The sequence below is a fragment of the Sarcophilus harrisii genome, chromosome 2, assembly GCF_902635505.1.
Source record: "Sarcophilus harrisii chromosome 2, mSarHar1.11, whole genome shotgun sequence".
Taxonomy (NCBI): domain Eukaryota; kingdom Metazoa; phylum Chordata; class Mammalia; order Dasyuromorphia; family Dasyuridae; genus Sarcophilus; species Sarcophilus harrisii.
Window position 1 is genome coordinate 83,702,516 of NC_045427.1, and position 17,703 is coordinate 83,720,218.

The 17,703-nt window shown below is 32.3% G+C and overlaps 1 protein-coding gene across 1 annotated transcript in view; it reads right to left on the reverse strand.

Moving 5' to 3' along the window:
- The window catches only part of LRPPRC (leucine rich pentatricopeptide repeat containing), a 106,754-nt gene that overhangs the window by 68,214 nt on the left and 20,837 nt on the right, over nucleotides 1-17,703 (reverse strand). The window contains exons 4-13 of the mRNA XM_031950416.1: nucleotides 16,011-16,132; nucleotides 15,857-15,915; nucleotides 14,744-14,830; nucleotides 14,096-14,222; nucleotides 13,622-13,766; nucleotides 13,055-13,212; nucleotides 12,749-12,854; nucleotides 12,554-12,661; nucleotides 6,744-6,862; nucleotides 724-817 (exon numbers count right to left, since the gene is read on the reverse strand). Coding sequence (XP_031806276.1) covers nucleotides 724-817; nucleotides 6,744-6,862; nucleotides 12,554-12,661; nucleotides 12,749-12,854; nucleotides 13,055-13,212; nucleotides 13,622-13,766; nucleotides 14,096-14,222; nucleotides 14,744-14,830; nucleotides 15,857-15,915; nucleotides 16,011-16,132 — 1,125 coding nt within the window. The remainder of the gene's footprint in view (nucleotides 1-723; nucleotides 818-6,743; nucleotides 6,863-12,553; nucleotides 12,662-12,748; nucleotides 12,855-13,054; nucleotides 13,213-13,621; nucleotides 13,767-14,095; nucleotides 14,223-14,743; nucleotides 14,831-15,856; nucleotides 15,916-16,010; nucleotides 16,133-17,703) is intronic.

Below are 17,703 nucleotides of genomic sequence, written 5' to 3' on the forward strand. Positions count from 1 at the left end.
TGAATACAATGAATTCAAATTTCTGAGGGGCCATAGACAATAAAGAATTATAACATGCAAAAATAAAAAGGAAAATTTAACACTCATCAATGTCTTTTTAAATATCTTTTTAAAAATCAAATTTTGCTGTGTGACCCTGGGCAAGTCACTTAACCCCAATTGTCTCAGAAAAAAGAATCAAATTTCATAGCACAAACTATTTCTAAGAAAGGCTACTGTACTTCAAAATATTAATTTTTCCCGACAGTATGCAAGATACCTCTTTGTAATAAAAGCTAAATTTCACATATACTGCTGAAAGTAAAATCACTTCATATCACTCGACATCACTATATTTCTTATTTTGTGGGTTAATAATTAGCTGTCTCTAAACATTGTCAGACTATTTCAAAGAAGGTAAGATAAATTTTTTTTAAAAAATCATTTTGAAGATTTTTTTACTCTTGCTTAATGAAACTGGTATTTAATAAATCATAGAGATAGGACAGGTCATCCTTCCTAACTTTTAGATCATACAAATAACTTTGAAGGGAACATAATAAATGGCATTACATCTGTTTTTCTTAAATTGAGGAAAACTAGTGCTCAGAACAATTCAAAATATCTCATTGAGTGTAATCCACTCTTCCTTGCCTAGTATTCCTCTGAATTACTTAATATTGATGGTATGGAGTAGAATAAAATACCCTATTTACTTTGGTTATAGAAAAATACAATACTTACATAATGATAAAACACGTTCAAGGTTTCCATTTACTGCTTCATTTCTCAATTCAGCTAAATCAAGTATGTTGTCATCAACTGGACACCCATTTTCCTATAGATTTAAGTATTTATAAATAAATTAATTTTCTCAGCTCACAACAAGGAAGACTTTGATATACAATCTTCCACCTTGTAATTGAACTAAATATTTTATCAATTAATACAGAGTTTAACAAAAATAAGAGTTCTCTAGATCCAGTATTCTTGTACATAGGAGGTTCACTTAACACCTACCCAAAAATTACATGGATAATGCATGAAGGCTACTGATGGGCTTAGAAAATTTTCTTTATCAAAAGTGAGGTAATATGCAATATATACTTCTGTAGACAATTGTAAGTGCATTATTATTAATGTCCCATTATTCTCCTATAGATCTAATTCTGTATTGATGTATTCTGTATTCAAAAATTTTAATGAAACTATTGCTGAGGGAAAGGACAAGAATAATATAACACCATTTGGTATTAAATAATTTATTTAACTTAATAATCTGAATTGTCCAATATTTCATTGAATCCTTAAATACAATATCTGGCTCTCCTACTGAAAAGAAAAATAAATTGCAATAATCAGCTCCAACATCATCTGTTCCATGAAGCTTAATACAACCTACTTCCTTTTCCCCATGCCATCAGTACTCAATTTTCCCCTCACATTTCAACTTTGTTTTAGATTTCTTTAATGTACTTATGTAGTAAGTAATAGAGCTATTATTTTTTAAATTTATTCTCTACTATGCAGTAAACTCAATGAATGGCTTCACTAATCTTGGTACTTGCTTTTACTGTTTATATGACAACATAAACTTATAAATGTATAGCACAAGGATGTTTCCTAACCCATCTTTCTTACCTGTAAGATTCCTGCTTCCAACCCATTAATTTCCCATCTATCATTCTACTGCTTCCCCATTCCCACTTCTATGTTCTAAGTTCTCTCACTAACCTGTCTTTAAGGTTAATTCTGTTCACTTCCATGATCCAATCAAAATCCTGGCAGCTGTTGTCTGCAAAACTCCTCATTCTCTTTTTCTCAATGAGTTCAATATGTGGCTTAGTTTCTGTCTTTTCCAAAATTCATGCCCTCCTATTACAGGATTTCAATATACATAATGGCGTTCCCTCAAATAGCTTTTAACTATTCACTTACTCAACTTACTCACTTCTTATGATGTATTTGCCATAGCCATACACAAAGATGGTTATAACTCCTGATCTTGCCTTCACCCACAAATATACTACCTCCATGTTCAAGAATTCTGAATTATCTTTCTCTGACCATTATCTATTGATTTCAGAGTTCTCCTGGTTCCCTTACCAACCTTTACTCTTCAACAACATTGTGACCTCCAATCCCTTGATCCCTCAATTCTCTCAGTTCATGTCTTTTGCATAAGCCACTTTCTTCTTTCCCCATCTTTACTCCTTGGTGAACCAATTCAACTCAACACAGTCCTCATCATGAATCTGTAGCCTCATCAAACCCTGTGCCAAGCATCAATCTTGGATTGCTCCCCCTACTCATTAAAAAATAAGGTAGAGCAAATTACACAACCATTCTGATTCAATTCACTACAACTTATCCTTGCTAGGCAATTTTATTATACCTCCCATTATCATTAAGTCCATCCTATATTTCATAATAGATTCTTACGAACCTTTTCATCCTATCTAAAATCTTTTGTGAATCCACCTTTTTCCCCCTCTTTATTTCATATCACTCTTATGCTTTCTGTCACTATCTCTTTAACCCTTGTTTTAACTTATTACCAAGACTCTTCTCATTAGAACAATCCCATTCCTTCCCATCTCCTCCAACAGAATGCTCCATAATGTCATCTCTATTACCTATTTTCAAGCTCTTCTTATCTAATGGCTCCTTCCCTGATGCTATAAACATGGCTTCATCTTCCCAATTCTAAAAATCATCTCATTTCATCCCAGCTAATTACTACCCGTTATCTTTTCTATTCTTCATGACTCAATTCCTTAAAAATAACATCCACAACAAGTACCTATCTTTTTTCTCCTCTCACTTTAAAACCTTTCCAATTTGGCTTCTGACCTGATCATTCCACTGAAACAATTCTCTCCAAAGTTACCAACGATCTCTTAATTGTCACACTCAATGACCTTTCTCAATCCTTATTTTCTTCTCTGAAGCCTCTGACCCTGCAGACCACTTTTTTTTCTTTACATTTTTGGGACAACACTTCATCCTGGTTCTCCTACTATTACTCAAACACTCCTTCTCAAGTTTATTTTGCTGGATTCTCAATGAGATCATGTCCCCTAACTCTAAGTGGCCATTGGAGCTCTGTCCTGAGCCCTTTTCTCTTCTCTATACTACTTTACTTGGTTTCATCATCTCTTGAGAACTTAAAATGTCATCTCTAGGCTGATGAGGCACAGGTAAGAGAGGAGGAGCACTTCTGGTGTGGGCTTGCTGAACCTTCTTTAGGGTTGCTCACCCAACCCCCACCTGGGCTCCAAGAACCTGAGGCACATGCAAGAATATGAGTCACACCCTGGTAAAACCATCTTGGCAGATGGATCAAACCAGGTTGAGGGTAACCAACAGACCTTAAACCTGTAAGTGAATTAAGGGGAGGTCCACTGCAAGCATGAGAAGACTTTCCTCTAGGTAAAATGGGTGGATGTGAATAATGTCAAGAGCCATCAAGGCAGCTAAAGCAGTGCTATGGTCAAACATCACAGCTATCATGGTTGTGTGCCATACTCTGGGGCACCCCTAGTCATCCTGACCTTTTTCTTGCCATTAGACATGGAGACTAAGGAAGAAAAAATGAAGCTGAAGATAGTTTGAGGCTCTGCCTCATTTAAATCCTATGATCCTATTGGTTCTCTTCAAAAATAAAGGGCAAACTATACCAATATACTTCAAATCTATCTTCTTGCCTTAATCTCTAAGCTTGAATCTTCTATCTTCAACAGTCTTTTATAGATCCTGAATTCAACCCAACCAAAACTTGAATTCATTATTTTTCTTTCTAAAGGCTCCCCCCAGTTTCCCTGTTATATCCCACCTTCCCAGAAACTCATTGTCAATTCCTCACCCTTCTATTACACTCAGTTACCAAAGTTTCTCTGCCCTCCCCCATCCTGTCCTGAGACAGGACTCCCACCTGTATTATTAGGGCAGTCACTTGCCGGTGGGTCTGCCTGCCCCAGCTCACTCCAAGTCATCCTCTAGGCAGCCACCAAAGCGACTTTCCTAAGTCACCAAGCCTCTGAACACAGAACTAGTGTTAGGATCAAAAATTAAATCCTCTACTGGTTGTTCAAGACCTACTTCTGTTCTTCCTTTCCAACTTTTTTATACCTAAGATACCCTGCCACACACTTAAATTCAGTGACTGGCCCACAAACAAGACACGCCGTCTCTTGCTTTGGACCCATCCTATGATTCTCCCATACCTGGAATGTTACTCCTGACTTCCTTTAAATTCCAACAAAAATACAATTTTCTACAGGATACCTTTTCCAACCCCTCTTAATTCTAATACCGTTTCTCTTTTAGTTGATAAAAAGGAAATAATATACAGCTTGTTCATATGTTTATTTGCTTCTTGTTTCCCCTATTAGGTTGTTAGAAGCTTGAGAGACTGTCTCTTCCATCTTTTTGGATTGCCAGTACTTGGCACAGTGCCTGACACATACTTATTATGTGTCAATATTTCTTATGGAATATATCTAACAATCAGTCCACTGCTCAAAAGTTTCGATGGTCCTCCACTTTTCACCTCTATGTGAACCACCATGCATGTTTGACCAAGTATATGATTCACTGTTCCCAGAATATATATATATACTGTGCTTTCTCTAATTTTTTTATATTACATTATTCATGCATGCATGCATGCACACACACACACACACACACACACACACACATCACTTTGTATTCTAGCTATTTGTATTACATGTTATGTCTCTCCTAGTAAAGTCCATTGGTAGAGATGGCACATATAAAGCTTTTTATTACATCCAATGTTTAGAGCAATGCTTCATACCCACTAGATTATAAATACGAATTTGTTGGATTATTGAAGGAAGCAAGTACTTATGGGGGAAGCAAGTACTTACTATATATTCTATGCAAAAGCTAATGTACCCTTGGCATTAGGTGAATAAACACGAACTTTCAAAGTTCTTGCCTACACAGTGGTTATGACTGTGCTTCAGAAAAAGATATGATTTTAAAAGTTCAATACACCAATAGATGAAATAATGCAATAGTAGCAATTTGAATTCAAATTATGGTAAAGAGATCAAAATGCAAACTGTTGAATTAATTATATTATCTGATCATGAGGAATTTTCTAAGAAAAAGGGTATTCATCTAGTACATGGGAAATGCTCAATGAATGAATGCCCTGATTTCAATCAAGGGTGACCTGATCTACCCAACTCAAATTTGACTTCAACTTTAAGTGAACACCTCATCTAAGTAGAGCTCTCTATATAGAAGAGACAAAGTAGGGCACTCCCCTACAGCACTAACAGAATTTTCAGGGAAGGAAAAGAATATTGAAAAACACACACAAAAAAAGAATCCAATATAAGGTAAAAATACAGATGATGAGTATAACATCAGGTATAAAGCTGTTTATGTCATGGAAGAGGTAGTACTTGGGATTTAAACAATCCGTATAAGGGATAGCAAAATCAGGAGAAGACAATCCATGCATAAATTACAACATAAGCAAAGGCACAGTAGTGGGAACATACAGCATTTATAGGAGATGTTAAGTAGGAGACATTGGTTGAAATACATCGTCTGAAATATCACGAAATATAACTGGTTAAATTCAGCATCAAGGACATGTTAGAAGAACCAAGGAAGAAAATCTTTTTAGACAGAGGGAGATGTCATGATCAAATAACGATAAAACAAAATTTCAATTGCATAAAATCCAATTTTTGTCCAAAGAAAATCAATGCTGCTACAATTAGAAAACACTTTCTTGGGGGGAAAAAATCTAAGTATCAACATCCTCTGATAAAATACTAAGTTACAAGGTATAGAAGGAACTAGTAGTAAATTTTAAGAAGAGGCTTTTCCCAATAGGTAAAATATCGAAATATATGAACAGTTTTAAAAGGAAAGTTATCAACAATCATATAAATGGGTGCACAATAAAGTTAAGTAGTGTCAGGAAAAAATTTTATTCAATTAACAGTAACCCTATTTAAAAAAAAAACAAAAAAAACAAAATTTGGGAAGACTTGTGATTCTGATCAATACAATGACCAAACATGATTCCAGTAAATCTATGATGAAGCATGCTATCCAGGAGAAATAATAGACATGAGCATAGTAAGGCATGCCTTTTTAGATAAAGCTAATTAAGCATTTGTTTTACTTGACTATAGACGCAGGTTTTTTCTTTTCTTCCCCCCAAAAAGGTTTGTAAAAAAAAAAAAAAAAAAAACTTAAAAAAAAAAATTTTTTTTTGGGGGGGGGGGGAAGAAAGAGGAGGAAGAAGGTGAGCTTCTCACCTGATAAGGGGACTGAGGGAAAAAGTAGGAAAAAGAGATGGCACCAGAAGGAAAAATGCTCATCATTGTGGCTTTTATCATAAATTCAAGTTAATAGTTACAATTATGTCAATAATTTTAAAAGCTTTTTACACACTGTAAATGTCTAGAAGCAGCACAGCTGTGGAGTTAGGAAACCTGGTCTGACTTGTGTCACCCTTAGACAAGTCATTTATTTGATGGTTTGGTTCACTCTCCAAACATGACTGTACCAAAGGTGTGATCTAGGGGCTCCCTCTACTAATGAAAGTCCCTCCTTCACCTTAAATAAAGAATTGGCATGTCAGAGACTGGTTCCTAAACCTTTTTCATTTTTTTCTGGAGGTATATAGGATGGACTGGGAAAATGATTGATAGTCTCAAGCTCAAGTATTTGGATCTGTTTATCAAAATAAAAAGCCATATTTGACTCACCTGTAATACAGCACGCGCCGATTGTATACTATTAAAAGAGGGGAAGACATAATTTCCATATGTTTCAGCATCAGGATTTACTCCTAATTCATGCATTCTTTTGACAATTTTAATTATGCCTAAAAAGGAAAAATGCAAAGCACAGGTATAAGACAAGGACAATAAAACAGAACAGAAAGAATAAAAACAAAAAACAACTTCCAGCTTAAATCCCCAATGTAATTTTTTAAAAGACAATTAAAGATCGACAACATCTTGATAAAAAGAGAGGGAAGAGGAAAATAAGGTAGAAAAAAATAAGGCCTCTTTTCATTCTTACAACAAACTTATACAACAAACAATACTGGCTACTTCTGAACTAGAAGAAGCACAGCACTGGAGTTATCTCAAGCATCCTAATACCTTTCAATTACAAAACATGTTTAATGACTCAAGTACAATAGTATAATAGTACCACATGAAAGAAAACTTACAAAGCTTAAAAAACCAAAAATCCCATGTGTTGCTTGGGTATAGAATACACATGTCCTTTATATTCAAGTCAATAAAACTGCATTCCACAAAATACATACAGCATAACAAAAGACCAACCATGACTATAGTAACTCTGGGTTTAGCTTATGGGTTATAGACAAGACAGTGGAAGGATTTTTCTTCACCATGTTCAACAATATGCAAACTTCAATATAGAATTATCATTTGGGAAAATGTACTAGCTTCTAATTTTTCATTTTTTTGAAGAGTTTTAAAACACCAAAAGTTAAGCATATAGGCATTTTGCATTCAAAGACACATTGTTTCAGTGCATTTAAATCTAATTTGTCTTAGGGTTCATATGTCTTGATGTCACTTTTTTCTTGATAATATTTTTTGAAATAGTACATACACATAACAGAGATATTTCATTTTTTTATGAACAAAATTTATCTTCTAGATGCAAAGGTCTACTTCCTCTTACTAGAACAATTTAATCATTCTTAGAATACTGTCCAAAATTGGTCAGGCGTAAGAATTTGTTTTTCAATGAAAAAAAGTCAACTGGCAAATGTCAGGATCCTATTTTTGTCCTTACAAGTTGAAGGACACAATTTATCAAGAATGAAAAGATACTTATTTTTATTATTTACAAAATAAATTTCTCCCTCAAAAATCTATGCCTCTTCTGCAACATCTTACACACAGGAAAAGTATCATCTAGATCAGGGGTCCTCAAACTACGGCTCGCAGGCCAGATGCAGCAGCTGAGGACGTTTATCCCCCTCACCCAGGGCTATGAAGTTTCTTTATTTAAAGACCCACAAAACAAAGGTTTTGTTTTTACTATAGTCCAGCCCTCCAACAGTCTGAGGGACAGTGAATTAACCCCCTATTTAAAAAGTTTGAGGACCTCTGATCTAGATGAATATGTTATATGAAGTATTACAATGTGCTTTCCCTTTGAGCACTTAATGATAAATGAAGGATTAAATTCTGCACCTCTGCACAAGTTGCTTTTTTTTTTTTTTTTGGTTCATAATATCAACACCCCCCCCCCCAAAAAAAAAACAGTATTCATTTTTTCTACCACTTTTAAAATCTTAACCATGAAACTGTTAGGAGGAAACAAAATTACTTTGAAAATCCAGCATTGTAAAAAAACAAAAAAACAACAACAACAACAAAAAAAAAAAAAAAAAAAAAAAAAAAAACAAATTTTCTCATTAGGAAACAATTTAAATGAGCAGAACCATTCTAGCTCAACACAACCACAGAATTCTATAGCTGAAAAACTGAGAAAACTTACTGTCCTATCTTCAGAAGACCTGTGTTTATTCTGACTTGGATAGTCCATGAATACAACAGCACAATTTGTATCTGTTACATATTATGACTTTGTTTACAATCAATATCTTAAAAAAAAAATAAAATAAAATCCAAAATTTATCAGTCTCTTTTGTATACACAGTAACTAGCTCTTTAATTTATGAATAAAATTTATGTTCCTAAATACTACTGAATACTTTCAAGTTCAAATCAATACACAGAAATGAATTAACTCTCAAACATTTAGTAAGAAGAAATAAGATTTAAAAGAATAAAACAAAAAATTACAATCACAATTCCCTGCTCCAAGGAGCTCATATTTCTACTACCTATATCTAACTCTTCTACAACCAGTTATTTCTGAGACAAAGGGTGGACAAGAAGAAAAGTATGGCCATTGCAATCCTTTAGCAGTGGTGAGAAAATATTCTTTAGTACTATTAATTTATCATAAATATCTCTCTTAAAAAAGTTATTAAAAATGACTTACAGATGTAGAAAATAAAATTAGTTTTCATTGTCTATTAAAAGCAAATTTTGAAAAAGATTTGGTATTTTGCCAATTACATCTCAGATGAATCAAATGATGTTATTTTGATCTCATTCTCACTTTTCTTGATGAGACTGGAACAAGTAACTGTTCTATTGTTCTTGTATATTTAATGTCCAATGGACTACCAAAAGGGTAAGATGAAATAACTATTTTTATATTCATGGGCATGTGAACTTATCCTTTGTAGAATAACTTAAATAAAGCATCTGTGATATTGCAGGAGCAGACTGGATTACTGATGATGTGTTCATCTTCTTTATATGGGACATTCTTTGCTCTCTCCCATTCCATGTAGAAATGAGTATAAGTAATATTAAAAGCACTGTTCTTAAGACTTATACTCAATATAATATCAAGGCAATCATTGTCAACAATGTAGTCAGATACTGCTATGGCTTCACTACAGTTACTGGTTGAGATCTTAACTATTTTTGGATATTTTTTTATCTGTATTTTTAGTAGATAAATTTATAAGTCCATGAAAGGGAGTGAACTTCTGATGTAAAATTCTAGCTATCAGGTCATTTATTGCTGGGTGCTGAATTTTTACATGCTGTAGTGTTAAGATTCAGAGTTTCTAATCAGTTCTTTTCACTAATCTTACATTGATTGTTAAAATCTGAACTTTTAAACTTCTTTTTTTAACTTCTGTAATTTAATGGTGACAACAATCCGGACCTAAAATTGCAATCATCATCATCATCACTTGCAATCATCATCATCTTCATTAAGCACTCTTCTTTACTATTCTGTAAAGATCAATTCCCTAGATTTCAAAGAAAGCTGAATCTTCAAGTATGTAATAATATTCTTTATGCCAAAGCTCTTATCTTTCATATTCATTTTACAATTCCTTAATGCATCTTGACCTGAAATTAATTTTGCTTTTAGTTTCTATCCATTCTCAAAAAATTTGATATTTAAAATTCCCAACTATGAAACAAGTAGATTTAAGGGAATTTCTGTATTTGTGCTACAGGGGACAAAACTACTAAGAAAAACCACTATGATCTATCTGAAATTGAAGATTAAAAAAAAAAAAAAAAAAAAAATTGCTCAAATTAGCTTCAGTTGGATATGTGTAGTCAGTTTATTTGCTAACCTTGATCTATTTGGCTATTCAAAGTAACTTTTCAACAGTATCTATTTTTGTAGTTTCCTATTCAGATGTATACCTTTCCCTGAACCAAAGTTGAATCTTACTTTGTTACTTCTGATACACAGAGACACATGCATGTGCACACAGGCACATGCACATAAAGAGTTTAACATGGCAAAGAACAATAGTTATTTACCTCTCAAAGAAGAATTCTGTTTACTATGTAAAAATTAAGATGAATTTTCTCTTAATATTAAAAAAATAAAGGCAAGAAAATACAGGAACCTCTAAAAATGGAAATCTATAATTCTAAAGACTCACATTACTGAGAATCATATGAATTATTTAATATGGGGAAAGAGGAGCTGTTACATGTGAAAAGAGGAGAGGATTAAATTTTTTCCTATACTCTTATTGCCAGGGAATATTACAACAATTTAACACAATTGGGTTATATGATAGGAAAAAAAGAAGAACCAGAACATTGTTCTTTTATGAGGCAGGATGAGAGAACTCAAATATCCATTCCCTTGAAGATGGGAGTGTCACACTTTTCTCAGTCAAGAATTGAAGCACTTGAATTAGATGATTAGATTCTAGAGTTCTTTGCAATTACATGATTCTATGGTTTTATACCCAAGACTAGGAGATATGGGTTCAAATTTTATCTTTGACATTCCTGTGGGATCACATGCATGCCACTTAGTTTCACTGAACTTAGAAAAAGTCCTAAAGAGTTTAATTCTCCAATGAGTAATCACTGAGAGTTCTCTACTAAGCAATAAATGGGTTTATTGCCAAGGTCAGATTTTTTATTTAGTTAGGCCTGGAAACAACTAAAATCTCTTTCAGGAGATACTAGCATAAACTATAAATAAAGCTGAGTGATCTCTAACAAAAAATAGGTTCCTGGACATTTTTAACTAGTCCCTTAAACAAAGGTGAATTTAGTAACTTATCTCTGATTTAAACGAAAGGTACTATTCAGGAAAGCAAAGACTTCATTGACTAACTAAACATTTCAACAACAGCTATCAATTATATTTCAGGATTCAATAATCATAAAAACAAATATATATACATATACATATACATATATATACACACACACACATACACATATACTTAGAGGTTGTTTTTAAAAGATAAAATGAAGAGAAATAATATGTGAACCAAACTTTTCTCAGAATGCTAACTTTGTTTCAGAAACATGAGGTTATAGGTGACCTTGGAGTTTCAGAACAAGAAGATATGTAAAGAGTTAATAGAACTGCATATTGTTTTCACAAAGATCTTTCTAAAAAGGATTTAGAGACTTTTATAGTCAGAAACAATTAGGGAATACTTGTTTCAGCATTTCTTCTAAACCTGAATACAACTGTATATTTAAAATAAAATTGCAATATGAACAGTCTGCTAAAAGCACTTTTTTTGTGTTTGTGCGTTTTGTTTGTCACCCAGTGTCACACTAACAACTCTGCATCTCATTCTAGAACACATTATACTGTGAGATAAGAGGGGAAAGACCATTTTTTGTTTCCCCAAGGGGAAAGTACTTCTGTTAAAAGCATCTTTTTATGAGACTACTCTTTCTGAATTACCAATAACGCAAACCAAAGAATTAGACACTGTACTCTAAAATTTTAATATTTGTACTATTCTTATTCATAGCCCATAGACATCCCATGTGTGCTAAATGCTCAATACAGGGAAAAGTGTACTAAATGCTCAATCGTACTTAAGGATCCGAAAGACTGCATTTCTGCCCTTCAATCAGCATGCTGTCAGGTCACGATCACTCATCCAGCAATAGGAGTTTCCTTGCCTTTTCTATTACTATAACTAAGCTCAAATTTAGCTCATCAGATAAAAGAGGTTGGGGGGGGTGGAGGGAAAGAGAAGATATTTCACAAAGAAAACTATTAAGCTTCTCAGTTGTTTTAGTGAAACTTAAACTTGGCATGTAGCTTTACTTTGAAAGCATCTATAAATATTTTATATAGACTAACAGCAAGAACCAAAAGACTTAGTTTAAAGTATATATAGTATATATAAAGTTTAAATTTAAAAGTTTATTATTAGGATTTTGTCATGTTTTCATTATGAATTCAAATTTTAAAAACTGTAAGTAAAACAAATGAAATTTAAAACTATGTAATGTTATTTTTAAAAATGATTTAGGGAAATCTGTATAAAAGGAAACATTTCCACATGTCCAAAAAAATTCTTCTACTCAACAATTTTCAAAGAATTTTGGTGCTTCAGATCACAGACTGCTCCAAGCAGTGATAATCTTTCAAAATGGGTCTCTAAAATTATTATGCCTTTAGTAAACAAGAAAATAAAACAGCTAACCTTGAATATCTTTGTTCTTTTGATGTTTAGTTAACAATGGCCAAAAATAGTGTGGTCTGATAGGAGCTTTCTGTTCCTTCAATGCCTTCATAAGGTCAGTTGCCAAATCTGGAAAAAAGACGGGGAATATTAGAAAGACTATTTCAGCATAAAAAAAAAAAATCTATATTTTTTTTAAATTTAAGAATAAAATACCAGTTTTTTTGGCTTTCAGAGCACTGAGCAAAGTGAATTCTAAAGGGGCAGCATGTAGCTTCTCTTCTTTTAATTTTTCACAAAATTCTTCCAACTTGTTAAAGGGCTAAAAGAAAACAAATAAGTGTCAGCCTTTTCCAATCTTCTGCAAATATGCCAATACTTTTTCAATTAACAGTATGAAGGAAAAAGTCTTTATTTGCAATATTACACTCTCATGACAAAGTCCTTAGACTTTCACAACTTTCTAAAAGTTTATTTTGTTTGAAATAGCAAATTTCAGTAAGTAAAGAATGAACCACATACCGTATTCATGGTGACACAATGTTGTAAAAAAAAATTGCCAAAGTTTGTAGCACTTTCGTTTGTTTTTCCTATAAGTGATTTTGGACATGATACTAAAATTTGCACTGCTACATCTTCCAATCCTTCTGTCACTAAATTCAGACAAAGGTTCATCACATCTAGAAAATAAACATATAATGCACTTAATATAAATTAAATAACATTATACTTCAGCTACTATTCCAAGTTCTCTCTTACTTTGAACACATTCAAGAGCACTAGAAAACTGACCAAAAAACATTAAAAAAAAACAATTAAAAGATGAAGATCATACAATCTACTTTTTAAAAAACTGTTTTTAGATGTTAGAAATAAAACATTTCTAAATTAAAATATACACTAAAAATTTATTTGAATATAAGTTTATTTAAAATTGAAGCTACTTTTATATGTTGACTTCAAAGGATTTATAGATTCCAAAATGCCATTAACTACAGTTTAGATTCAGATACTTTTAGAAAATTTTTTTTCCATAACATTAAGAGATATGGTTCATATTGTTATCAACTATTTTTTAAAAATATCAACCTGGAATACATCTTCTTTCAAATTTCATGCGTTCCAAAATTTCAGAGACATATTGAGGATATCCAGCTTTGCTGAAGCTAAAGATAATTTGCATTAAATCTCTGTCCATAAGGTAGTTATCAGTCTTCTCCATCATTTCCAAAGTCTGTAAACAACCCCAAAGCAATAAAAGTTAAGGCATTTGAGAGAAAAAAAATTTTTTTTAAATATCCATCATTTCTAAAGATAAAAATTGTGATTGTTATATTAAAATATATATATATATATTTCAGGAATATAGCCCATGTGTAGCTGTTAAAATAATGTTGCTAAATAATACACAATTTTCCCCTAAATAATATTGAACACTAGAGAATGTTTCAGATGATAAAATGATGAATACATTCCACTTCTACTTTCTTGCCTTGTTAAACAATCAATTTAATGTTAGATGTTTAAAAATATTTTTTTCAAGGTATACTGCATAAATTTTACCTGTATAACATGATCAATGTCACCTTTCTCAGCATATGCATTTAATAATGCTAAATAAGTATCTGGACCAGGCTCAATTCCTGCTTCTCTCATGACTGAAAGAATATTTTCTGCATTTTGCATATCCCTGTAAATTATTTGAAAAATATTTTAAAAGACATCCCTTTAAGAAGTCTGCTTATATTCAAAAAAATTTTCAAAATTTTAAACAAAATTTAAATGTATGTAATCACAGTTTGGTTTTTGAAATGTCATAAAAATATCATTATTTTAATCAATTTTTTGCAAATGATCAAATAATTAGGGGGGAGTATTCAAGTAAGACTGATTTAATCTAATAAATTACACATGGGATCAAATTAATATTTTCTTAAGATGAGATTACCACTTTTTTAATGTTACTTTTTTAAATATTTTCAGGAACAAAAGATAGTTATCTTACATGGATAAATTAGGTAAATCTCAATACTTAAAATAAAAATTAATTCTGGATTAAGAATCAGTCCAATTTATTGGAAGTAGGCTAAATGGAATAGAAATGATGTATGATTTCTTTATCATCTGGTAATTCAGACTTCAAGTAGATGAAGAGTCATGATTTCGGATTTTTATGTCATTAAACAATTAAAATAGCTTATTTTATATTACCCAGTTCTTGCATGCCCTGTAATAAGGGTACTGAATACTATTTCTGTGACTGGAATATTCTTTGTCTTCATAAATCCAAGAATCTTGCTGAAAGGTATAAGAAATGACATTAATCATTAAAAAAAAAAAAAAATCACATCGGTGGCTTTGCTATAGTTAGCTTTTTTTTTTTTTTTTTTTTTTTTTTGCTGAGGCAATTGGGGTTAAGTGGCTTTCCCAGGATCACACAGCTAAGAAGTATTAAGTGTCTGAGGTCACATTTGAACTCAATTCCTCCTGATTTCAGGGCTGGTGCTCTATTCACTGTACCACCTATCTGCCCCTAGCACTAATTCTTTAAAAACTTCTTAAATGCTAACATAAAAACATTTCCAAAGTAATTATATGTTATTAGTCAACAGTAGAAGACTGATTTAGTAAAATAGAGGAGACAAAGGCTTTTTGTGTTAGCAAAAAGCTAGCTCCCAAAAAGGACTAAGAATCCTAAATCCTTTATTCTACTAATCCCAAAGAAGTGAAGTAACCAGTCCTTGGTCCAACACATCATCAGCATAAGAGGTAGTACTTATCCTCAAACCTAGAGTTGAGAAACCCTGAATGCATAGATGTCAGAAGGGACAATGTGTTGGCAGTGTTTCACATTTCTTTTTATTCACAAACAAATGATGGATCTTTGTGCAACAGTGAAGGAGAGACTTATTTGGAATTAAAGATTAAAACAAAGCAAAGTTAACAATTAAAAAAAAAAAACAAAACACACAACTGGCCTGCATGGGATGGCACTAAAAAAGTATAATCCATGGACAAATGGCATCTCCTAAGTGGCTAAGTTTTCTTCCTAAACAACAAATCAAAATAGGCCATAGAGGAATGAGTGATCCTAAACACTAACCTCAAAAATGAATACATAACTTCAGGCCAAAATGCCTATTAGAGATCTGGTATCAAGATTATGTTGAATGAAAAGTCACCAAAGATCTTTGAGTAAAATACTCTTGGATTTGCTCTCTAAATCAATCTGGATAACTTAAATAGTAATTTTATGTGATTTCCTGCCCCTCTTCTCTTAAAAATAAATTTTATCACATCATGAATGAATATGTAAAATCATACCTGGCACCCTCAATGTCTCCTTTATTACAATAAGCAGCTATCAGTCTCTGGTATGTCACCTGTCAAGAAAATTAAAAAAATAATAATTTTATTTCATTTCGGGGGAAAAGTGGGAAGTGGTCTTATATACTTCCTCATAAAAGAGACTACTTACACGATTAGGCTGAATATTTGCTTCCTCCATTTTTGCTAAAAAATCAGTTGGTGAGAATTCATGCTCATTCTGAAGATATACTTTAAGTAAAGCATTGTAGTGGCTTATATCATATGTCACACCTGAAAAGGAAAAAGTTTAAATTATCCGAATCATGTCATTCTCACAAACTGGAATAACATAAGAACATACATTTCACAAAAATACAAAAACACCATTGATGGGCAACAATATTACTTGTGAATTTCAATTTAGAATTATCACCTAACCATATTAAGTAGATTTGAGCCTGCTATACAAAGTATCTGCTAGACTAAGAATTACCTAAATATTTCAGAAAGCAATTACTAATAAGTAAATGGTACTTATTCTTTTTATAATTATTCTGCAAGTCCTTGTTGTCTCCTCCATTAGAATGTAAGCTCTCTATGAAGAAGGGATTGTTTCATTTACTGCATTAGCATTCCAACATCTAGCATGGTAGGTATTTAATTGCTACTTATTAGTGGCTGATTAAAGTGATTAGCTTTCTCAAATGCTTAGGTATTCAAGAAGCTACTAAAATTATCATTAGGAACATGAGTAAAAGGGGGCAAAGAAATATATGGGAGAACTTAATCCACAAAACATTGACCAAAAAATGCTCATTAGTTTGGTCAAAAGTACAATTTGTAAATTTTATTTTGCAGTTCTTCACACATTTACGATATCCCAGAATATTAAAAAAAAAAAAAAAAAAAAAAGATCTCCTATTACCAGAATCACAAGATCTGAGACTCCAATCCTGAAGTCCAGTATTCCCCTGAACATGAACATGACAGGAAATGACTATCTCCTGAGACAGGATGTTCTAAAAATGGCCTTTAAAAAACACACCTTACCTTGGCTTCTGCAACATTTTATCCATTGCTCTCAAACAGAAAAAGTAATCCTTCTTAGAAATATAACAGGATTATTATTGCTTTGTAAGAAATTATAAAAATGAAAAAAAGAAATTTTAAAAATGCTGGATTCAAAGAAAACCTGAGGTAATCTACATGAACTGATGCAGAAGGAAGTGAGACAAACAGAAAAGCATATATAACTATAATAAAATAAAAGAAAATGATTCTGAAAGACTTAAGACGTATGATCACAACAATACTTTTTTCCTTTGGTATAAGGATTATATTGACTCCAGCAATGATGATGATCTGGGCAGAAGAGGAGATAAACTAGAGGTTAAGAATGAGAAATATTAATTAGAGGAACACAGGATAGTTTACCTCTCAGACCTGTGGAAGGGGAAGGTCTTTATGACCAAAGAAGAACTAGAGATCATTACTGATCACAAAATAGAAAATTTCGATTATACCAAGCTGAAAAGTTTTTGTACAAACAAAACTAATGCAGACAAGATTAAAAGAGAAAATATTTTTACAGTCAAAGGTTCTGATAAAGGCCTCATTTCCAAAATATATAGAGAATTAACTCTAATTTATAAAAAATCAAGCCATTCTCCAATTGAAAAATGGTCAAAGGATATGAACAAACAATTCTCAGATGAAGAAATTGAAACTATTTCTAGTCATATGAAAAGATGCTCCAAGTCATTATTAATCAGAGAAATGCAAATTAAGACAACTCTAAGATACCACTACACACCTGTCAGATTGGCTAAGATGACAGGAAAAATAATGATGATTGTTGGAGG